This window comes from Pan troglodytes, chromosome 1 (genome assembly GCF_028858775.2).
Source record: "Pan troglodytes isolate AG18354 chromosome 1, NHGRI_mPanTro3-v2.0_pri, whole genome shotgun sequence".
Classification (NCBI taxonomy): domain Eukaryota; kingdom Metazoa; phylum Chordata; class Mammalia; order Primates; family Hominidae; genus Pan; species Pan troglodytes.
The window spans coordinates 2,030,573-2,055,322 of NC_072398.2; the positions used below are offsets into that span (position 1 = coordinate 2,030,573).

Here is a 24,750-nt window from a genome sequence, read left to right on the forward strand (position 1 = left end):
GTAAAACCAGACACGTGTATCCAAATGTGCAGTCTGAATTGAAACATGCTGGAAGCTTAATATATAGAGTGATTTTGAAGGATTTAGCACCCACCCAAATACTTCATTAATAATATTATATCGATTGTAAGGCCGTCTGAGCAGGCTGCGCCATGGTCAAGCCATTGTGATCCCTGTGACCCACACGTGTACACCCAGAAGGTCTCCTGGAGCCAGAAAGTCCGGGACAACAGGAAAACCACAAAGGAAGAAAAACGGCTAGTTTCTGTCGTAACTGATTAGCCAACCTTGCAGCATTTTACCGTTGTGACGTGCACTACCCTAACTGATCAATCAGCCTAGTGACACTGTGACCCCTCCCTCTTGTGACAATGTACTTTGTGACATTCTTCCCCTCCCGGTAATAAACGGCCCCTGACTGTAACTTTCCACTGCTTACCCCTCACCTATAAAACTAACTCCAATCCCACGACCCTCCGCTGACCCTCTTTTCGGACTCAGCCCGCTCGCACCCGAGTGAATAAACTAGCCTTGTTGCTCACACTTAACCTGTTTGGGTAGTCTCTTCAATTAGGCGCGAGCTTAACATCGATCATATATTGAAACAATATTTTTGGCTATATTTGGTTAAATAAATCATTGTAATCAATTTCACGTGTTGTTTTCTTTTCTATTGCTACTAGAACACACGCGGCTCACATTTTATTTCTATGGGGCGTTGCTACCTGAGAGGACATTGTCTTTTCAAAATTCAAGCTGCCTCTAATCCCACTAGAAGCAAGAAAAAAAAAAAAATTCAGGCTGCCTCCTCCAAAGACCAGAGGCCAGGAAGGTTGTGAAATCTGAAATTTTAGAATAATTGTCATCATAGTGTTTCCAATTGTAAATATCACAAATATTACTCATAAATGGACATAATCTTGTGTATAAGCTTGAATGGGAAAGTCCCCCAGGGGGCGCCAGGTCTCAGCACAGGGCAGAATCCATGCCTTAGAAAAGGACTGCAAGGAAAGAACCTGGCCTCACTCAGCGCCGTGTCTGATTGCATCTCCCGTCACTCAGGACTGAAGGGGCGGGGCCTAAGGCCCTGTCCAATCGGGCGCTGGGAAGGGGACTGTACTCTCAAGCGCGCCGCGAAAGGAGGGAGCAGCTTCCGGGCCGTGGCGGGGCTTTTGTGTTGGGCAGCGCGAATGTGGCGAGCTCGGTGCGTCTCCGCTGCTCCTTCCCCTTATCCCTGGGAGGTCCAAGTGGTCCCGCGGCAGCTTCTGTTGCTCTGGGACCTGCAGGTCCCGGAAGGTCCTTAGGGAGGACCCCAGACACCGGAGACTGGGAAATGGTGAGTGTGCCGGCCAGGTATCTCGGGAAGGGGAAAGGGAACCCGCAGGAAGCGGTTGTGGCGAACCCGGACCTCCGCGCGGTGCCGACCCGAGTTTCCGCCGGCGCCTCGCGGCCTTAGTGGCACAGGATGCGGGGCTGGACCCGCAGCCAGACCCCGGGCCGCCTGGCTTGTCCCTGCCCCGCCGCTTCGGCCAGGCCCGGAACCCTTTCTGGGCAGCTCTGCCCCTGCAGACCCGCATCTCCCTCGGATCGTGCGGTGCCGACGGGAGGGTCCTCAGGGGAGAGTCCCGACTTGGGGTTCGGGGTTCCTGCGTGGGAGGAGCTGTGGTCTGTGAAGTCTCCAAATCCTCCTTTCTCCTGTTAGAAAGAAAACTGAGGCGCCGTTAAAATATTAAGGAGTTTATTTGAGCAGAGAGTCGTGAGTTAGGAAGCCACCAGCGTGGTTTGTGGTTTGGGGAAGGAAAGGGTTTTTTGTAAGGAACCCGAGGAAGCAAACCCAATTAAATAATTGATCGTGTACAGTTATGTAGTCACCCCATATAGACTGTGCAGCCAGATATCTCCTGGTTATGTAACCAGAGGTTAATTGGTGGGTTCGTGGTTGTTTAAGGCTGTTTTGTTTCCCTTTAAGTTATTAATTTACAAGACAAGCATGAGTTACGTTTTGGTTGGTTGTTTATTCATTCATGTGTGTATGTACATGTGTATGATGGAGTCTTGGACTCGGGCTCAAGCGATCCCCCCACCTCAGTCTCCCTAGTGCCTGTGTTTAATTATTTTCACATAACACTCCACATTTCTAAGTGTATGGCAACAGGATCTCACATCAACGACCCTGTTCCCACAGCCTAACTCTTCTGGGGCTTGTAGTAAAACCCTAAATTTCCAATTCTTTTCCTATATTCAAATGCAACATTATCAAGTATTTGTCTTTTATTGTACATTTCATACAGCTGAAGTGTGTTATTTTTTTTAGAGTAGTGAGTCATTCTGAAAATATTTGTTTTCACTCTTAAAATATTTCTGAACGTTACTCATGAGTGGAAAGCAGAAAATAATCACCTGACAGTTAATTGTAGAAAAAAAAAGTCTTTGTGCATCTCCTAATTTTATCTTTTTTGAGTGTGCACATCTTACCAGAGTATCTTTGGGGTGAAGTTCCCTTTTGGAAACTTTGGAGGGTGATATGTCCTCAGCCACCCTCATATCTTTTCTCGGTCCTCTGTTTAGCAGCCAGATCTCTTGGAGTGTCTAATGAATACCTTCTCCTGGGTCATCTCCTCACAGAGGACAGTTTAAAATATGGGAGTAGAGCCTCTCCAGGCAGCATCTGGGTGCCCTGGAGTTGAGAGACGTCTCCTAGTATACTCTTCGTTTAAAAAACAAATCCCTGGTGCATTGGGATTTTCTTCCTCCAACCCCAGTTTTCATCATTCCTTGGAGACACGTTGGTGGCAGCCAGTCAGATGCTGGTATTAAGGGAAAAATCTAGAAATGATTCCTGCGCTCTGGATTTTCTCGGACTTGGGAAAGGAGAAAAACTATCTCAAAGGACAAGGAATACCCACCCCAGCGAGGTGGTGCAAGAACCAGAAAAGCACCATCATCAGAATTATGTAAGAAGAGAGTTGGCTGGGCGTGGTGGCCCACGCCTGTAATCCCAGCATTTTGGGAGGCCAAGGGGGGCAGATCACTTGAGGTCAGGAGTTTGAGACCAGCCTTGCCAGTATGGCAAAACACTGTCTCTACTAAAAATACAAAAATTAGCCCAGTCTGGTGGTGCATGCCTGTAATCCCAGCTACTCAGGAGGCTGAGGCAGGAGAATCACTTGAGGCCAGGAGGTGGAGGTTGCAGTGAGCTGAGATGGTGCCACTGCACTCCAGCCTGGGTGACTGAGGGAGACTCAGTCTCAAAAAGAAAAAAAAAAGAGAGAGAGAGAGTTTATTCTAAAATATTGCAATGGGGAAAAACACCAGGTATAAGAGCTGCAAGCTTGTTAAAGTTTAGGCAGAAAGGGGCTTAGAAATTCAGGCACACAGGCCAGGTGTGGTGGCTCACGCCTGTAATCCCAGCACTTTGGGAGGCAGAGGCGGGCGGATCACGAGGTCAGGAGATTGAGATCATCCTGGCTAACGCGATGAAACCCCATCTCTACTAAAAATACAAAAAATTAGCCGGGCATGGTGGCGGGCGCCTGTAGTCCCAGCTACTCAGGAGGCTGAGGCAGGAGAATGGCGTGAACCCAGGAGGCAGAGCTTGCAGTGAGCCGAGATCACGCCACTGCACTCCAGCCTGGGCGACAGAGCAAGACTGCGTCCCAAAAAAAAAAAAAAATTCAAGCACACAGTGGGGCACAGTACAGTGTCTCTTGGGAGGGTGGTCATTGAGTATTTCTGTGAGGAGAATGGGCCTGTGAGGATCTCCAAAGTGATGCAGTGACCTGACCTGACTCTTGACCCAGAGATGTCTGTGTTCTGTCAGCATGACCCCTCCCTGAGTTTATTGCCTTGAAAAGATTTATTCACTTAGTTCAGTTTCAGTTTTTCATTAATTTTAAAATATGTTTTATTCATAGAGCTTGAAAGATTAAAAAAAAATTTCCAAAGAGACAAGAAAGAGGTGGATTTCAGGGGGGCAAAAATCTATTCATATTCCATTTGTTAAAAATTCTTGTTAACCTTTTTCTTCCCCAGAGTGAGTGTAGTAAGTTTCTCAAGTCTGTTCTTTTTTGAGGGAGATTTCAAATGGAATTCTAGGACTTTGCTTTGGGAATGTGTATTAGTTTGTTTTCATGCTGCTGATAAAGACATACCTGAGGCTGGGCAATTTATAAGAGAAAGAGATTTAAAGGACTTATATTTCCACATGGCTGGGGAAGCCTGACAATCATGCGGAAGGCAACAAGGAGCAAGTCACGTCTTACGTGGATGGCTGCAGGCAGAGAGAGAGAGAGCTTGTGCAGGGAAACTCCAGTTTTTAAAACCATCAGATCTCATGAAACGTATTTGCTGTCACCAGAACAGCAGGGGAAAGACCTGCCCCCATGATTCAATTACCTCCCACCAGGTTCCTCCCATGTGTGGGAATTGTGGGAGTTACAATTCAAGATGAGATTTGAGTAGGGACACAGCCAAACTATATCAAAATGTTACCAGGGAAAAATATGAAAAATCTCTTTTCCATTATGGCTGCAGAAAAATGAATACATTTCCACAAGCAAGTGTTGTAGATAAATTGGTGAATTATAAATATTTATCAAAACATCAGTGCCTCCTTTTTGCAGGGTGGAGAATTTATAACAGTGGATAACCCTGTTTTTTATCCTGTTATCTGGACATTGGAGTTTAATGCTAAGTTTTATGGGATAGGACTTGGCAACTCCTGGAGATGATTTGTTATCATGGAAATAATAAATAAATTACATATTTATTATATGATAGGGATAGATACTTTGGCTTTTCCACTTGAGGTATTAAACGTAAGTGCCTCACTCAGTTCTTCCTTGGGAGCCTCCCTTTACAGATGTCCCAGCCTGCTCACCTCAGCCATGAAAGGAGCTCTTTATATTGAGAGAAGCTACAGAGTTCTGGAAATCTGGTGTTCACAGGTGGATGTGGTTGGGCCTGGATTGAAAGGATGGGATCCCCTTTTTAAGGGTGTAATTTTCATTGTCCTGGCATTCTTTCTAGACATTATTCAATAAAGCAGGGGTCCCCAACCCCTGGGCCATGGACCAGTACCTGTCGGTGGCCTGTTAGGATCCAGGCCATGCAGCAGGAGGTGAGCAGCAGGTGAGTGAACATTACCACCTGAGCTCCTTCTCCTGTCAGATCAGTGGTGGCATTAGAATCTCAGAGGAGCACGAACCCTATTGTGAACTGTGCATGGGAGGGATCTAGGTTGTGTGCTCCTTATGAGAATCTAATGCCTGATGATCTGAGGTAGAACAGTGTGGTCCCAAAACTATCCCCACCATCCATGGAAAATCTGTGTTCTATGAAACTGATCCCTGATGCCAAAAAGGTGGGGAACTGCTGCAATAAAGTAAATTCAGAATTATGTAAGAAGGGAGTTTATTCTGAAGTATTGCAATGAGGAAAAACACTGGGTATAACAGTGGCAAGCATGTTAAAGGTTAGACAGAAAAGGGCTTTCTTTCATAGGAAGGAGCAAACTAGATTAGAAAAAAGAGGAGAGGAAGAGGGCCGGATGGATTCTAGATCAGAGAACATTTCACCCTGAGGTCAGCCTGTTCACAGGAGAGGCATAAAGCGGGGTTGTATGTTGGCTCAGGCTGAGGGTATATCAGAGTTCAGGGGCCTGAGGGAAGGAGGGAATCTTAAGTAAAATTTGGTTAGCAAGTATTTTGTTCTGACCACTGAAGACAAATTTGGTCAGCTAATTAGTTAAGAGGTGAAAAAAAAATTACACTGTCTGTTTCTGGCTTTATTGTACGTAAAGGAAGCATCATCTAAGTCATAATGAGAAGGTGTTTGTTTTCACCAAGCTGTTCCTGGAGAACACAAAGAATGTTTTTGTTGTTTGTTTTTTAACTTGCAGATATTTAACAGGATTACCTACTCACCCCATCTTCCCCTGCTATGTTCCCGTGTCCTCTACAACTCTTCCATTGAGTTGTTCCTGAGTCACATCTTGTATAATAAACTGGTAAACATCAGTAAATTGTTTTTGCTGAGTTCTGGGCATAGTTGTTTTTCACGTTATCAAACCTGAGGAAGAGGTGATGGGAACCTCTGACTTATGAGCAATTGGTCAGAAGGATAGATGGGTCCCTCAGGCTTGCAACTGGCATGTGCAATGTGGGCAGTGTTGTGGAACTGATCTGTGAGCTTATGGGGTATGTGTTGACTCTGAGTGGTGTTGGAATTTAATTGTTGGACAATTAGTAGGTGTTGGAGAATTGGTTGGTGTTCAGCAAAGTCCACACATTTGGTATCAGAAAAAGGACTCACAGATCAGAGCCTTCACCTGACTCTGGGAGAGTGGTCACTGGTGAGAATTGAGACCCTGGAGAAGAAAGCATTTCCTCACTGTGAGCAGGGGATAAATAGGGTGTGTGGAGCTCCCAGAATTAAATTTCCAATTGCTCAGGCTTCCTTCACTCATTCCCTAGGAATGAACCACCTTGGGCTGTATCTCCACCTTGAGAGTGGCCCCCAAGCTTGCCTTCACTCATTCCCTAGGAATGAACCACCTTGGGCTGTATCTCCACCTTGAGAGTGGCCCCCAAGCTTGGGAACCTATTTAACCTACTGAGCACAGGGTTCGTCTTTATAAAATCTTGCTGGGTTATCATTCCAGTTTGGGTAAGTATTTAAGAATTTTATTCCATGATTTGAATGTGAGATTTTGATTTTCTTGGTTGAAAAATGAGTGAATTGGGTGATATGACCTGAAAAAATCGTAGATAATTCTTGGAATAAATTGTTTTATGCTAAGTTTAAATGATAAGACTTTAAAGTCATGGGCTCACCGTCCAGGTGAATAAACAGACCTTGTGCAGTTCTGGTGTTCTGATCTTTTCTAACTTCTGCTCAGAGATGTGACTGCAGTTTTGATTATTTTTTCTTATTCTTTGTAGATGAACTATCATGAAGCAGAATTTTGCTCTTTTTTTATGGCTGCATAGTTTTACCTCTTGAGTTTTTAGTAGCTTAATGTTACTATTAGTATACCATTAATACTGTGCCGAAAAGATGTTTGTGTGTGTGTGTGTGTGTGTGTGTGTATACTTTTTTTTTTGAGACAGAGTTTCGTTCTTGTCGCCCAGGCTGGAGTGTAATGGCACAATCTCGGCTCACCACAACCTCCGACTCCCAGGTTCAAGCAATTCTCCTGCCTCAGCCTCCCAACTAGCTGGGATTACAGGCATGCACTGCCATGCCCAGCTAATTTTTTTGTATTTTTAGTAGAGACGAGGTTTTGCCATGTTGGCCAGGCTGGTCTCGAATTCCTGACCTCAGGTGATCCTCCCGCCTTGGCCTCCCAAAGTGCTGGCATTACAGGCGTGAGCCACTGAGCCTGGCCTGTGGTTTCTTTTTTTAAGTATATATTAATTTTTGTTTGAAATAATAAGGCTAGGCACAGTGGCTCACCACTGTAATCTCAGCACTTTGGGAGGCTGATGTGGGCGGATCACTTGAGTTCAGAAGTTTGAGACCAGCCTGGGCAACATGATGAGACCCTGCCTGAACTTTAAAAAAAACAAAACAAAACCAGGCATGGCAGTGCGGAGCTGTGGTCTCGGCTGCTTGGGAGGCTCAGGTGGGAGGATCACTTGAGCCTCAGAGTTCCAGGCTGCAGTGAGCTGTAATTGCACGATTGCACTTTAGCCTGGGCAACATAGTGAGACCCTGTTTAAAAAAAAAAAGTGGCTGGGCGCAGTGGCTGACACCTGTAATCCCAGCACTTTGGGAGGCCAAGGCGGGCAGATCACGAGGTCAGGAGATCAAGATCATCCTGGCTAACACGGTGAAACCCCGTCTCTACTAAAAATACAAAAAATTAGCCAGGCGTGGTGGCGGGCACCTGTAGTCCCAGCTACTTGGGAGGCTGAGGCAGGAGAATGGCGTGAACCTGGGAGGCAGAGCTTGCAGTGAGCCGAGATTGCACCACTGCACTCCAGCCTGGGCGAGAGAGCGAGACTCCGTCTAAAAAAAAAAAAAAAAGAAAGAAAGAATAAAACTGTGAAAGGAAATACAAATATTTAGCAATAGGTATTTTACCCAATTTATAAATGAGTTCTTACATTTTAATGAAAATTCAAAATAGATAACTCAAATTTTAAAAATAACAGTATAAATAATGTACGGTATAAAAGGTTTCATATTACTTTAAGGCATGTAATTTATTACCTTCATATTCAGACCTTCATCATGCACCAGTTTCTTTTTTTCTTATTCAACTTTTATTTTAGGTTTAGAGGCTGCATGTGCAGGATTGTTACATGGCTCAAATATCACTGATGGGATTGGGTGTGCAAATGATTTTATCACCCAGGTGGTGAACATAGTAACCAGTAGGTAGTTTTTAGACCCTCACCCTATTTTCACCATTCATCTTCAAGTATGACCAGTGTTTATTTAACTCTTTGTGTCTGTGTGTACTCATCGTTTAGCTCCCACTTATAAGTGAGAACATGCAGTATTTGGTTTTCTGCCACTGTGTTAATTTGATTAGGATAATGGCCTCCAACTACATGTTGCTGCAAAGGGCGTGATTTTGCTTTTTTCTATGGCTGTGTAATAGTCCCTGGATGTATATGTACCACATATTCTTTATCCATTTTACTGTTGCTGGGCATATAGGTTAATTCTATGACTTTGCTATTGTGAATAGTGCTGCAGTGAATATACACATGCATGTGTCTTTTTGGTAGAATGATTCAGATTCCCTTGGGTATATACCCGGTAATAGGATTGCTGGGTTGAATGGTAGTTCTGTTTTAAGGTCTTTGAGAAATCTCCAAAATGCTTTCCACAGTGGCTGAACTAATTTACATCCCCTCCAGCAGTGTGTAAGCATTCCCTTTTCTCTGCAACCTCGCAAACATCTGTTATTTTCTGACTTTTTTGTAATAGTTATTCTGACTGGATGGTTTTGATTTGCATTTCTCTAATGATTAGAGATGTTGAGCATAATTTTTCACACACTTCTTGACCATGTGTATGTCTTCTTTGGAGAAGTGTCTGTTCATATTCTTGCCCATTTTTTTATGGAGTTGTTTGCCATTTTTCCTTGTTGATTAGTTCAAGTTTCTTATAGATCTTGGATATTAAACCGTTGTCAGATACACAGATAGCAAATATTTTCTTGTATTCTGTAGGTTGTCTGTTTACTCTGTTGACAGTTTATCTTGTTGTGTAGAGGCTCTTTAGTTTGATTAGGTCCCACTTATTTATTTTTGTTTTTGTTGTGATTGCTTTTGGAGACTTTGTCATGAAATATTTACCAAGGATTATGTCCATAATGGTATGTCCTAGGTTTTCCTCTAGGGTTTTTATACTTACAGGTTTTACATTTAAGTCTTTTTGTTTGTTTGTTTGTTTGTTTTGAGACGGAGTCTCACTCTGTCGCCCAGGCTGGAGTGCAGTGGCGTGATCTCGGCTCACTGCGAGCTCCGCCTCCCGGGTTCATGCCATTCTCCTGCCTCAGCCTCCCAAGTAGCTGGGACTACAGGCGCCCGCCACCATGCCTGGCTAGTTTTTTGTATTTTTAGTAGAGACGAGGTTTCACCATGTTAGCCAGGATGGTCTTGATCTCCTGACCTCGTGATCTGCCCACCTCGGCCTCCCAAAGTGCTGGGATTACAGGTGTGAGCTACCATGCCTGGCCATGTTTAAGTCTTTAATCGATGTTTTTTTTCTTAATTTTTTTATTTTTAATTTTTGTGGGTACATACTAAGTATGTATATTTATGGGGTACAGGAGATATTTTGATACAGGGATGCAATTTGTAATAATTACATCATGGAGAATGGGGTGTCCATCCCCTCAAGCATTTACCCTTTGTATTACAAATAATCCAATTATACTTAGTTACTTTAAAGTGTACAATTAAATTATTGCTGACTATAATCATCCTGTTGTGCTGTCACATGCTAGGTCTTACTTATTCTTTCTGTTTTTTAAATACGCATTAACCGTCCCCACCTCTTCCCCAATCCCCCCGACTACACTTCCCAACCTCTGGTAACCATCCTTTGACTCATGTCCATGAGTTCAGTTGTTTTGATTTTTAGATCCCACAAATAAGTAAGAATTTGTGCTGTTTGTCTTTCTGTGCCTGGCTTATTTCACTTAGCTTAATGACTTCTAGTTCCACCCATGTTATTGCAGATGACAGGCTCTCATGCTTTCTTATGGCTGAATAGTTCTCCACTGTGTGTATGTACATTTTCTTTATGCATTCATCTGTTGATGGACACTTAGGTTGTTTCCAAATTTTGGCTATCGTAAACAGTGCTACAACAAACATGAGAGTGTGGATATCTCTTTGACATACTGGTTTCCTTTCTTTTGGCTATATACCTAGCAGGGGGATTGCTGGATCATATGGCAGGTTTCTTTTTAGTTTTTTTTTGAAAGACCTTCAAACTGTTCTCCATAGTAGTTGTACTAGTTGACATTCCCACCAGCTGTGTACAAGGATTCTCTTTTTTTCCATATCCTTGCCAGCATTTGTTATCTTTTTTTTGTCTTCTTTAACTTTCTTGGGGACATACAAGGTGTATATATCTATGGATTACATGAGATGTTTTGATACAGGTATGCAATGTGAAATAAGCACCTCATGGAGAATGGGGTATCAGGCATTTATCCTTTGAGTTACAATCAAATTACACTCTTTAAGTTACGTTAAAATGTACAATTAAGTTATCATTGACTGTAGACACCTTGTGCTATCAAATAGTACGTCTTATTTATTCTTTCTAAGTATTTTTTTTTTTGTCAGCCATTAACTGTCTCCACCTCTCCTCCAGCTCGCCACTACTTTTCCCCACCTCTGGTAACCATCCTTCGACTCTCTATGCCCATGAGTTCAGTTGTTTTGATTTTTATATCCCACAGATAAGTGAGAACATGCGATATTTGTTTTTCTGTGCCTGGCTTATTTTGCTTAACATCATGATCTCCAGTTCCATCCGTGTTGTTGCTGCAAACGACTGGATCTCAATCTTTTTTTTTTTTTTTTTTTTTTTGGCAAAATAGTACCCCAGTGTGTGTATATTAGCACATTTTCTTTATGCATTGATTTGTTGATGGACACTTAGGTTGCTTCCACATCTTAGTTATTGTAAGCAGCACTGCAACAAACATGGGAGTGCAGATATCTCTTTGATATACTGGTTTCCTTTCTTTTGGGTATATACCCAGCAGTGAGATTGCAGGATCATATGGCGGCTCAATTTTTAGTTCTTTGAGGAATCTCCAAAGTTTTCTCCATAGTGGTTGCACTAATTTACATTCCCACCAACAGTGTACAAGGGTTCCTTTTTCTCCATATTCTTGCCAGAATTTGCTATTGCCTGTCTTTTGGATTTAAGCCATTTTAACTGGGGTGAGATGATATCCTATTGTAGTTTTAATTTGCATTTCTCTGATGATCAGTGATGTTAAGCATCTTTTCATATGCCTGTTTTCCATTTGTGTGTCTTCTTTTGAGAACTGTCTATTCATATCTTTTGCCCATCTTTTTTTTTTTTTTTTTTTGGAGACGGAATCTTACCCTGTCACCTAGGCTGGAGTACAGTGGTGTGATCTTGGCTCACTGCAACCTCTGCCTCTTGGGTTCAAGCGATTCTCCTACCTCAGCCACCTGAGTCTGGGATTACAGATGTACACCACCACATCTGGCCAATTTTTGTATCTTTAGTAGAGATGGGGTTTCACCATGTTGGCCAGGCTGGTCTCAAACTCCTGAGCTCAAGTGATCTACTGCCTCGGCCTCTCAAAGTGCTGGGATTACAGGCGTGAGCCACTGCGCCCAGCCTTGCCCATCTTTTGATCAGATTATTAGATTTTTTTCCTATAGAGTTGTTTGAGCTTCTTATATATTGTGGTTATTAATCCCTGTTCAGATGCATAGTTTGCAAATATTTTCTCCCATTTAAGTGGGTAGTCTCTTCACTTTGTTGATTGTATCCTTTGCTGTGCTGGAGCTTTTTAACTTGATGTGATACTTTTTGTCCATTTCTGCTTTGGTTGCCTGTGCTTGTGGGGAACTACCTGTGAACTCAATGTATCTGAGACATGTCTTTTTTTTTTTTTGAAACGGGATCTTGCTCTCACACCCAGGCTGGAGTGCAATGGCATGATCTTGGTTTGCTGCAACCTCTGCCTCCCAGGTTCAAGCAATTCTCCTGTGTCAGCCTCTTGAGTAGGTGGGATTACAGGCACCCGCCACCATGCCCGGCTGATTTTTGTATTTTTAGTAGAGACGGGGTTTCACCATGTTGGCCAGGCTGGTCTTGAACTCCTGACCTCAGGTGACCCACCCACCTCGGCTTCCCAACGTGCTAGGATTACAGGCATGAGCCACCGCGCCTGGCCGAGACAAGTCTTAATCAATTTAGGAAGTTTATTTTGCCAAGGTTACAGGATGTAACCATGACATAGCCTCAGGAGGTCCTTGATGACATGTACCTGTGGTAGTTGGGGGTTCAGCCTGCTTTTATACGTTTTAGGGAGACATAATAATGTCTATCAATACATGTAAGATTTAAATTGGTTTGATCTGGAATGGTGGGACAAGTCAGAGTGGGGGCTTCCAGGTCATAGGTAGATTTAAAAATGTTCTTATTGGCAATTGGTTGAGAGAGTTATCAACAGAAAGGAATGTCTGGGTAACAAGAAGAGGTTGTGGAAACTAAGGTTTTATCATGCAGATGAAATCCCCAGATAGTAGGCTTCAGAAAGAATAGATTGTAAATGTTTATTATCAGAACTTAAGGTCTGTGTTGATGTTAATGCTGGTTGGCTTTTCCCGAATTCCAAAAGTGAGGAGGGTATAAAGAAGCTTGTCTGACTCCCTCTTCCCATCGTGGCCTGAAGTAGTTTTCCAGGTTAACTTTGAAATACCGTTATCTGAAACGAGGGGTCCATTCAAATGGCTGAGGGGCCTTAGAATGTTATTTGTGGTTTATATTTTCAAGAAACTTTTGCCTTGGAGGACTATGGCAAGTTTTGGGGGATGGGCATCCATGACCATGCTCCACTGCAGCCAATACTGCACCAAACCTCTGGGCTCTGTGCAGCTAAGAATCCTGTCTTTGTCAACTTTCTGAGCAGTTCTCTTTTCCAGCTCAAGTGTCCATGGGGGCTGTAGGATCTCCCGCAGCTAGGATCCTGGAGGACCATGGCAACAGTGGACCTCTCCATGCCTATCTTACTCACCCCTTCCCTGGGAACCACTCAGGGCCAGAAATGAGTCCTGGTCCTCAGCAAACCTGGGTGGGGTTCCCACCTTTCTCCCCTTTCAGCCTGCATCCTTTCTCGGTCCACTGTCAGTGCCTGCTTTCCAAAGATCTGTTTATAGTGTGCTGTTCTACTTGATGGTCTGCTTTGTGGGCAAAAGATCGTCCTGACTGTGTCTGGTTGACCATCTTGACTCTCCTCTTTTTTTGTGATTTCTTGCCTCAGTTTGTTGCACACAGAGTACTGTCTAAGGCTGTGGGTGCCCCTATTCACCCATTACACTGCTATGGGACTTGAGCTGTTACACGTTTAGTTTTTGATGTTGACAGTGTCCTTGCTTTTGTCCCAAGTGACAATGCTTCATAAATTTATTACGCATTGAGAAAAAAAGTGCTGGGTTTTTAAGTTACAGATAAATTCACATTTGCTAGAAAATGCCAGTGGAATATATGGATAAACTGACCCTTCATAAATATGTGTTTATTCCTTAAAAATACTTAGCCTTATTTGTTTCTTTATTTCCATGTGACTGTATATACTTTTTACTGATTATCATTGGTTTTGAGCATTTTTCCTGTGTGGTAATTTTCTATGAAATAGGTTTCAATCATTTTCTGTGAAATAGTTTTCAAATAGTTCTCATTTATTTGTTTGTTTATTGCTTTTACCCCTCCCCCCTTTAAACATACTCTGCACGCTATTCCACTTTATTTGTAAAGACTGCAAATATATTTTTTCCCAAGGTAATTTTTTCTTTTCACTCCAGTCTACCATTTGATGGACTCTTCTTAATTTTAGTAGAATTGAACTTGTCATTCTTTTTTCGGAGGCTTTATTTTTTCACATAAGAAAACTTGGAAGACAGAAAGGCATGTTATGCTCACGGAGTTAACTCCTTAGGTTTTCTTTCCTCATCACCAGGGACTCATCACTTCTGGGGCTGCATTTCAGCAGAGTCTGGCTCTCAAACTTGGAATATGTTTAACCTTCTCAAGGAGGGTTTTCATTTTGAACTGTAGGTGAAACAGACTCCTTATCTGAGCTATAGCAAATGTTTGCTTTTCTTCCCTTGTAACTCCTTTATGCAATATTGCTGCCATATAACTCCAGTGTTTTGTGCATTTAGTAATTTTAGTTTCTTGTTGGCATCTTTTTATTTTCTTGGTTGAACATGCATAGACCGGCCAGGCCTGGTGGCTCATGCCCGTAATCTCAGCACTTTGGGAGGCTGAGGCAGGTGGATCACTTGAGCTCAGGAGTTCAAGACGAGCTGGGCAACATGGTAAAACCCCGTCTCTACAAAAACTACAAAAATTAGCCGGGCATGGTGGTGCGCACCTGTGGTCCCAGCTACTTGAGAGGCTGAGGGAGGCAGGAGGATCATTTGAGTCCAGGAGATGGAGATTGCAGTGAGCCCAGATTGTGCTACTGCACTCCAGCATGGGTGACAGAGTGAGACCCAGTCAAAAAAGAAAAGAAGGAAAGAGAAAAGAAAAGAAAGAAAGAAAGTGCATAGACTGAGAGAGAGTGAGGTAGCTTTCATCCTGGGGCCAACAGCCTCGTCCCGAATTGCAGAGGTCTGGCTCCCGCATGTTCCACTGTTGCCTGACCTGGGCCCCGTTCTTCCTTGAGGCTGAGGATGGCTCCATTAGACAATGAGTCTATAATTTCCTGTCCATGCTGTGCCTCTGAGTCCAGGAGGAAAAGGCAGAAAGGCCCTGTGGAGTGCAGGAAGACAACAGTGGAACTCTTTAAAGGCAGTACGAAGTTCTGCTTCAATGCAAATGCCTCCTGGGTGAGGTCAGGTCCCAACACAGGAAGGAAGCCAAGAACCCATCATTCTGGCCTCATTGGGCCCCACATCTGATCACATTTCTTGTCACTTAGGGAAGGAGCAGAGGCATGTGAAGCCCTATCCAGTCAGAAGCTCAGTAGCAAGCCAGAGAGGAGCAGGTAGCGTTCTACAGTTCAGCAGAGCCTTTGTCTTAAGAGCCACTGGTAGCAGAGCTCAGGGTCTTGTCTCCACTGCTGCATGTCCTCTGATCAAGGAGGCTCCAGATGACTCTGCTGCATCTTCTCTTGCCCTATGACCTGCTTGCGGGTACTGCGACATTCTAGAAAAGATGCAGGGACACCCGTGACATTCTGGAAAAGATGCAGGGACACTCTAGAAGTTGGGAAATGGTGAGTGTGCAGGATGGGGATCCTAACACGGGGAGGGGCTCATTGGAACCAGGCAGAATTGGCTGAGGCCAGACCCAGCCCTCCCTGTGGTCAGCTACAGAGTCTGTGACCCAGTGTCTGTGGTGCAGCTCAGACCTTAGTGCCCCTCCAGTGCAGGGTGAGGCTGTGCCAGCACGTGGGATCCCAGGCATCCTGTCACTGCTCCAGCAAATTTGCTCTGGCCCAAGGCCCTCTGGGAAGCTGTGTGCCCACAGCCCCATGTCTCCCTCAGATTGTGTGGCTGTGACGGGAGAGTCATCCGAGGAGAGTTTTCACTTGGTGTGCAGGGTTTGTGTGGAGGGGTAGTTGTGGTCCGTGGGGTCACCGGTTCTCCTTTCTCCCCAGGTGTCACCTGTTTTCCTCTGAATCTTCAAAATGTATGAAAAACAGAGTCTCAAATCCACCGTCTTGTCCTTCCCAGCCTAGCTCCTCCTAAGGCTGGCGATGAATTCCCCAAATTCCAGTTTCCTTTTTTTTTTGGAGTCTCGCTCTCTCGCCCAGGCTGGAGTGCAGTGGCACGATCTCGGCTCACTGCAAGCTCCGCCTCCTGGGTTCACGCCATTCTCCTGCCTCAGCCTCCCAAGTAGCTGGGACTACAGGTGCCCGCCACCACACCTGGCTAATTTTTTGTATTTTTAATAGAGACGGGGTTTCACTGTGTTAGCCAGGATGGTCTCAGCTAGTCTTGATCTCCTGACCTCTTGATCCGCCCGCCTCAGCCTCCCAAAGTGCTGGGATTACAGGCGTGAGCCACCACGCCCGGCCTTCAGTTTCCTTTTCACACTCCAAAATGCCACTTTTCCTCTCTAGTTCACGACAATATTATCAACTATTTGTTTCCTATGATCCATTTTGAATGGGTACTGTTTTGTCATTTGTTTCAATGAGTAATGGATGGCAACTTTTAAAACATTCGATTTGTTTCTGAACACTTTACATAAAAGAAAGGCAGAGAATAACCACCTGACCACTGTATAAAATCTTCATGACTCTCCTCCTTTTATTTTACCTAAGCACAGACATTTCATCAGAATGTCTTTGGGCTGAGATTCCCCTATGGAAACTGTAAAGAGTGATGTATCCTCAGCCACCCTCTTGCCTTTTCCTGGTCCTGGGTTTCAGAACTGTCTGGCATAACCCAAGATGCCCACAGTGGCCTTATCTTGGAGTGTCTGATGAATATCTGACCTGGGTCATCTTCTTCCGGAGGACAGACTGAGGTATGGGAGTGTAGCTTCTCAGTGGAGCAGCTGGTTCTGTGCTGAGGGGAGTCTTCCGATAGACCCTTCATCTAAAATGCTAACCTTTTGGGATATTAACAGAGAAGGGAAACCCACCCCAGTGACGTGGTGGAAGAACCTGCAAAGCAAAATAAGCACTTTGGACACACAGGGGGCACAGTACACTTGGGGGAGCAGTCACTGAGCATTTTAGTGAGCAGGGTGAGGGTTGGAGGACATTCCACATGTCAGGATGGCCTGACGATGTTTCAGCATAACTGTGTTCCAGTCAGTACCACCCCTCCCTGTGTTGTCACCTTAAAAAGATTTATTTGAGCCTCATTCCTTTATTAAATGTAAAGTGTATTTCATCAGTAGAGATAAAAAGGTAGAATATTTTCGAGGAGGCCAGAAGGAAATGGATTTCAAAAATTTAAATATTTAGTTTTATATTTTATTTGTTAACAATTCCTGCTTACCTTTTTATTTCCCCTAAACATGCGGAATAAATTTCTGCTCTTTTGAGTAATTTCAGATGGAATTCTAGGACCTTTACTCAATCCTACCAGGGAAAACAAATAAGGGAAATGTCTCTTCCCTTGTGGGTGCAGAAAATGAATACGTTTCCACCAAGGAAAAAAAAAAGTGTCATAAATTGGCGAATTACAAAGATTCACCAAAACATCACTTTCTCATTTTCGCATGTTGGAGAATTTGTGACAGTGTATAAGCCTGTTCTGTTTCTGTTATCTGTACTTGGCTGATTGGTGCTGCATCCTACGGGACAACCATCGGCAACCCCTAGAATACTCAAATATGATCACAGTTTATTATTGTGGAAATAATAGTTAAATGATAGCTCTGTAGTCTGAAAGGGATAGAAAATGCCTCTTTTCCTGAAGGTACTAATTCCCATTCTTAGATCACCCTTATCATTTTGTTTAATCCCAATAATCTCCCAGAAATGCCACCTCCTAATATTGGCACATTGTGGTTAGGATTTTCACATAGGAATTCTGGGGGGATAAACATTCAGTGTATAATACTCCATGACAGTGTTCTCTACAATATCTTTGCTATTATCAGACATTTGTCTGCTCTTTCACTTTTCAGAAGTAGTTTTTCTTAAGTTCACTAACAAAGCAAACCTGGTTGTGGGTTTCATGGAAGTTAAAATGCTGTAACTATGTGGACGAGCCTACGTTATGGGGAGCTCAGTCTCCTTTCTAAGGACATATGCCATCTTGCCATTTCTTTTATTATACTTTGATGTATAATGTATAAATATCGTTGTATGCTTTTTTCTATTATTATTTTATATAATTTATTAGACTTATGACAACAAAAATTAGTTTTAATAGCTTGTGTTATTTTTTAAAAGTTCGCCTGTAATCCCAGCATTTTGGGAGGCCAAAGAGGTCAGAAGTTCAAGACCAGCCTGGCCAAGATGGTGAAACCCCATCTCTACTAAAAATACAAAAAGATTAGCCAGGTGTGGTGGCGGGTGCCTGTAATCCCAGCTACTTGGGAGGCTGAAGCAGAGAATTGCTTGAACCCAGGAGGCGGAGGTTGCATTGAGCCAAGATCACGCCTCTGCACTCCAGCCTGGGCAACAGAGCGAGACTCCATCTCAAAAAAAAAAAAAAATTTACTTTTAACAGCTTGACAGTGTTTCGGTTGACTGTGTCATTGTTTTATGTATTTTCTGCATACGTAACATTTGAAGGGAGTTTCCAAAATGCAAACTCAATGCACAGATCTCAGTGGCTTTTTGAATTGTCTTGCACTGAGATTTGTGCATTGTTTGCATTTTGGAAACTTCCTACAAATGTTGCATAGCAGAAAATACATAAAACAAATGCATGGTCAACGGAAATACTGTAAAGGAAATGTCCACATAATGACAACCAGATGAATACTTGGAAGAAACCTTCACACTGCACGCCTTACTTAAAATGATTTCTCAAGGCCAAATTATCCCATTTCTCTCCAGAATTATGAATTATAAGATAATTTATTTTCCTTTCTTCATAGCTTTATAACCTGTGTTATACTTTATTTTTACATGTTTTTATGAAAATTTTATTCTGTGTGTAATTTTTTTGCATGGCTATAAATCTTCTATGGAATGGTTGTCTATTTACTTTTTATTTAATGGACTTTATTTTTCAGTGCACATTTAGGTTTGCAGAAAAATTGGGCAGATAGTACAGAGTTCCCATATTTACCTGTTTTCTCATTCTTGGATTATGTTTTCCATGTTGCAGCTGAATCCTCATTGCCAAACCAAAGATTACCCTCAGTTTCTCCTGTGTCATCTTTCAGAAGTTCTAAATTTTCTGTTTCACATTTCAGTTTATAATCTATGTTGAGTTTATTCTGTGACTGTTGCAAGGTGTCTTATTTATTTCCTTGCGTATGGATGTCCAGGTGTTCAACATTTGCTTTAGAGACCAGACCTTTTCTGTTGAATTTCCTTTGGTCTTTTGTGAAAGTTCAGCTGATTATATTTGTCAGGGTTTATTTCCGGGTTTTCTGCCCTCTTTTGTTTATCTTCTTTTCTTTCCCAAATATTGCACTGTCTTGATTACTATAGCTTTACATTAAGTCTTAGTGTCTGTCAGGTGGTATCAATTCTGTGAATTGATTCTTCAATATTGTATTACCATCTGGGTCTTTTGGCTTTTCATATAGGTGTTAGAATAAATTTTCTTTTTTTAAAATAACATGACTTGTTAGGATTTTTATTGTAATTGTACTGAATTTGTTATTCAAATTGGGGAGAACTGACATCTTAGCAATATTGAGGCTGCCTATTCATGGACGTGGAATATCTCTCCATTTATTCAGATCTTTTTTTCTATCATTAGAAATGTATAGTTTTGCATAGTTTTGTCATATAGGTCTTTCTTTTTACTGGGTGCTATATAAGTGCTGTTGTGTTTTTAAATTTAAATCAGTTGCTCATTGCTAATATACAGAAAAATAATTGGCTTTTGTATATTAACCTCACATTGTACCACTTTGCTATAATCTCATTAGCTCAGGGAGATTTTTGTTGGTTCTTTTGGATTTTGTACATAGACAGTCATGTTATCGACAAATAACAATTAATCTGCAGAAAGGCAGTTTTATTTATCCTTTCTCAATTTCAGTGGCTTCCTCTGCTCTGCCCTATTTCTTAACCTTCTGGTTTTTCAGCAATTGTTGATATGATTATATACTTTTTGTTGTTTATCTTGTTGATGTGATAAAGTCAATTGGTTTTTGCTTTTTGAATCAGCCATGATTATCTGTCATAATTCCTATTTGGGTGGGTGTATATTTTTTATTTTATTTTTTATTTTTGTTTATTTATTTACTTATTTATTTTATTACTATTATTTTTTGAGACAGAGTCTCGCCCTGTCTCCCAGGCTGGAGTGCAATGGCGTGATCTCAGCTCACTGCAAGCTCAGCCTCCCAGGTTCACGCCATTCTCCTGCCTCAGCCTCCCGAGTAGCTGGGACTACAGGCGCCCTCCACCATGCCCAGCTAATTTTTTTTTGTATTTTTAGTAGAGACGGGGTTTCACCATGTTAGCCAGGATGGTCTCGATCTCCTGACCTCGTGATCTGCTCGCCTCGGCCTCCCAAAGTGCTGGGATTACAGGCGTGAGCCACTGCGCCCAGCCTGGGGTGTGTATTTTTTAATACATTTTTAGATTGAAAATTTTTGCATCTCTGATTATGAGATTTTTTTTCTGTTGTTTTCTTTTGTAATGTATTCCTGTAGTTTTGGTAGTTAGGGCAGTGTTGTCCGCATAGCATGAATTAGGAAGTGTGTACTCTGCTTCTGTTTTCTGGAAGAGCGTATAGAGAATCTGTGTCAGTTCTTCAAATGTTTGGTGGAATTCACTAGTGTGATCATCTGGGTCTTCAGCCTTGTCCTTCCTTTTTTGGACAGTTATTACTTTATTGATCCAATTTTAAAAATACGTATAGACCTATTCATGTCTGCTCATCTCTCCTTGTGTGAGTTTTTGGAGGTTTTTTCAAAGGATTGGTTCATTTTATCTGACTTACCAATCTAGTGGTCATGGAGTTGTTCATAATGTTCACTGTGGTTTTTTTTTCTTTTTGACTGTCTGTAGGATTAGTAGTAATGATGGAACCTCTTTTATTTCTGATGAACATTTTGGTCTTTTGTCTTTCTCCCTTTTTTGGTCTGGCTATAGGTTTATCAATTATATTGATGTTTATGAAGAACCAGATTTTGTTATTGTTGATTTTCTGTATTGACTTCTTGTTTGCAGCTTTCCTGATGTTTTCTATCAGTGTTGCTTGTCTGAGCTTGACTTAGGTTTATCTTCCTGGCTTTTTTCTAGTTTCTTAAAGTGGAAGGTTGAATTATTGGTTTTAGATCTTTCTTTTCTAGCACATGCCCTCCATGCTTTAAATTTCTTCCAAGCACCACTTGTACTGCATTTCACAAAGTATCTGAAGATGTATTTTATTTAATTTCCTTTGAAGTATTTAAATTTTCCTTGAGGCTTGTCTTTGACCTGTTTGTTATTTAGAACTTTGCAGTTTAATCCTCAATTATTTGGATGTTTTTCAAGTATATTTCTGTTACCGATTTCTAGTTTAATTCCAATTATGTTCTTAGGGCATATTTTATATGTTCACTAGTTTTATTTTGTTTAAGTTTTTAATTTTTGTGAGTACATACTAGGTGTATATATTTATGAGTTACATGAGATATTTTGATACGGGCATGCAATGCATAATAATTGTACCAGGGTAAATGGGGTATCTATAACTTTAAACATTTATCTTTTGTGTTACAAACTGTTTATAACCTTTTACTTATTTTAAAATGTACAATTAAGTTATATTTGTCTGTAATCATCCTGTTGTGCTAGCAAATACAAGGTCTTGTTTATTTTTTCTAACTATTTTTTTTTGTACCCATTAAACATTCCCACATCCCCTCCACCTCCTCCACTATTGTTCCCACCCTTTGGTAACCATCCTTCTACTTTCTATCTCCATAAGTTCAGTCATTTTAATTGTTAGTTCTCACAAGTAAGTGAGAACACGTGAAGTTTGTCTCTTTTCCTGGCTTATTTCATTTAACACAATGACTTCCAGTTTCATCCGTGTTGTTGCAAATGAATGGATCTCATTCTTTTTTTATGGCTAAATAGTATATCATTTTGTATATGTGCTACATTTTCTTCATCCATTCTTCTGTTGATGGACACTTTGGTTGCTTCCAAATCTTGGCTATTGTGTGCTGCAGTAAACATGGGAGTTCAGATGTGTTTTCAATATACTGATCTCCTGTTCTTTGGATATATACCTAGGAGTGGGATTGCCGTCATCATGTGGTAGCTCAATTTTTACTTTTTGAGGAACCTTGAAACTGTTCTCCAGAGTGGTTGTACTAATTTACATTTCCACCACCACTATACCAGGATTCCCTTTTCTCTACATCCTCTCCAGCAATTGTTGCCTGGATAAAAGCCATTTTAATGGGAATGAGATATCTCATCGTGATTTTGATTTGCATTTCTCTGATGATCAGTGATACTGAGCATCTTTTCATATACCTGTTTACCATTTGTATGTCTTCTTTTGAGACATTTTTGGATTGGATTATTTGCCCATTTTTGGATGAGATTATTAGAATTTTTTTTCCTGTATTTGTTTGAAATCCTTATGTATTCTGTTTATTAATCTCTTGTCAGATGAACAGTTTGCAAATATTTTCTTGCATTCTGTATGTTGTCTTTTCACTTAGTGGATTGTTTCCTTTGCTGCACAGAAGCTTTTTAACTTGATGTGGATCTCATTCGTCCATGTTTGGTTTGGTCTCCTGTGCTCATGGGGTATTACTCAAGAAATCTTTGCCCAGTTCAATGTCCTGAAGAGTTTCCCCAATGCTTTCTTGTAGTAGTTTCATAGTTTGAGAACTTATATTTAAGTTTTTAATCCATTTTGATTTTGTTTTTATATGGTGAGAGATAGTGGTCTAGTTTTATTCTTCTACATGTGGATATCCAGTTTTTCCAGCACCATTTATTGAAGAGATTGTTCTTTTCCCAGTGTGTGTTCTTGGTACCTTTGTCAAAACTGAGTTCACTGGTCTCGAACTCCTCACCTGATGATCCGCCTGCCTCAGCCTCCCAAAGTGCTGGGATTACAAGCATGAGCCACCGTGCTCAACCTCTTTTCTAGTTTTTTAAGATGCGTTATTAGGTGGTTTGTTTGAAATTACTCTTTTTTTGATGTAGGTATTTACAGCTATAAACTTCCCTCTTGGTATTGCTTTCACTTTATCCCACAGGTTTTGGTATGTTGTATTTCCATTATCATTTGTTTTTAGAAGTTTTTCAGTTTCCTTTTAAATTTCTTCATGACTCATTCAGGAGCATATTAATTTCCGTGGATCTGTAGAGTTTACAAAAGTTGTCTTGTTATTGATTCCTAGTTTTAATCCTTTGCGGTCAGGGAAGATGCTTGATACTATTTCAATTTTTTCTGGTGAATGTTTTAAGACTTTTTTGTGACCTACCATATGGTCTATCCTTGAGAATGATTCATGTTCTGATGAAAAGAATGTGTATTCTGAAGCTGTTGGACAAAATGTTCTGTAAGTATCTATTAGGGCCATTTGGTCTACAGTGCAGAGTAATTCCAGTGTTTTCATTATTGATTTTTTTTTTTTTTTTGGTCTGGAAGATTGTCTAATGCTAAAAGTAGGGTGTTGAAGTCTATAGCTGTTATTGTTTTGGGGTCTCTCTCTCTCTTTAGCTCTATTAATATTTGCTTTATATATCTGAGTGCTTCAGTATTGAGTGCATATATATTGAAAATGGTTATATCCTCTTGCTGAATTGACCCCTTATCATTATGTAGTGACTTCTTTGTCTCTTTTTATAGTTTTTGTTTGAAATTTATTTCATCTGATATAAGTATAGCTATTCTTTTTTTGGTTTCTATTGATATGGAATATCCTTTTTTATCCCTTTGTTTTCAGTTTGTATGTGTCTTGATAGGTGAAGTATGTTAGGCAGCCAGTCAGTGGGTCTTGTTTTTTTATATTCATTGAAGCACTCAGCATCTTTTGATGGGAGAATTTAGTTCCGTTAAACTAAGTGTTATTCAGTGAAGGTGATTTTTCCTGGTGGTATTGTTACAGTCTCACCGATGCACCACAATGTAGCAGTCTCTAGTTGTGCAGTATCACTGGAAGTTGTCTCATGACCAAGAATATTAAGGAGCGTGTATAGAAAGAGTGAGATTGGAGTGAAAGTTTAATAAGTGGAAGAAGAAAGCTCTCCGCAGCAGAGAAGGGGGTCTGAATGGGTTGCCAAATATGAGGCTGGCTCCAGGATTTTTATGGACCAGGAAGGGAAGGAAGGTGCTGACTGGTCTTGAAGAAAGTGCTACCCTGCTTGGCCTGGGACCAATCAGGAGTTGAAGTGAGAGCTTGTCCTGGGACCTTGGCCTGGGGCCAATCAGAGACTGAAGTGATGATTCATAGAGGCTTGGCTCACACAAAGCGTGTCTAAAAAAGGAAAGGAAAGTGCTCACCAGAGCCCACCATGTACCTGCCCACAAAGGAAGAGACTATTTCCTGGAAGCCCGCTGGTTATACAAAGGACAAAGGTGTTTCTGTGTTGGGTCTTGTTCCCTTATCAGTGTAGCTGGAGGTATGTCTTAGGCACAAAGGACAAAGGTGTTGTTATGTTGGGCCTTGTTCCTTTATCTGATTGGGCTGGAGGTTTGTGCAAGTTTCCTTATCTGTGCCTGCAGCCTGATTTTTTTCAGGCAGTTTCTTTAAAGGAGTTTTACCAAAGACCAGTTTTTAGCTGTCTGCCCAACTAGTTTTCCTTTTTTCCTCCCTCAGTATGATTTACTTTCTTTCTTGTTATATTTTATGTATCCATTGTATGTTTTTAAATTTGAGGTTACAAGAAGGCTTGCAAATACTGTCTTATAACTCATCATTATTATTATTATTATTTGAGACAAGCATAGCTCA

General features: G+C 41.6%; 1 protein-coding gene across 2 annotated transcripts in view; it reads left to right on the forward strand.

Annotated features, from left to right (window-relative positions):
- Positions 1–1,048: 1,048 nt before the first annotated feature.
- The window catches only part of ZNF670 (zinc finger protein 670), a 41,789-nt gene continuing 18,087 nt past the window's right edge, over positions 1,049–24,750 (forward strand). The window contains exon 1 of one of the 2 annotated variants that reach the window (XM_009441815.5): positions 1,049–1,336. In XM_009441815.5, coding sequence (XP_009440090.1) covers positions 1,334–1,336 — 3 coding nt within the window. In that variant the 5' untranslated portion in view covers positions 1,049–1,333. The remainder of the gene's footprint in view (positions 1,337–24,750) is intronic. The other variant, XM_016942149.4, reaches the window with a different exon arrangement.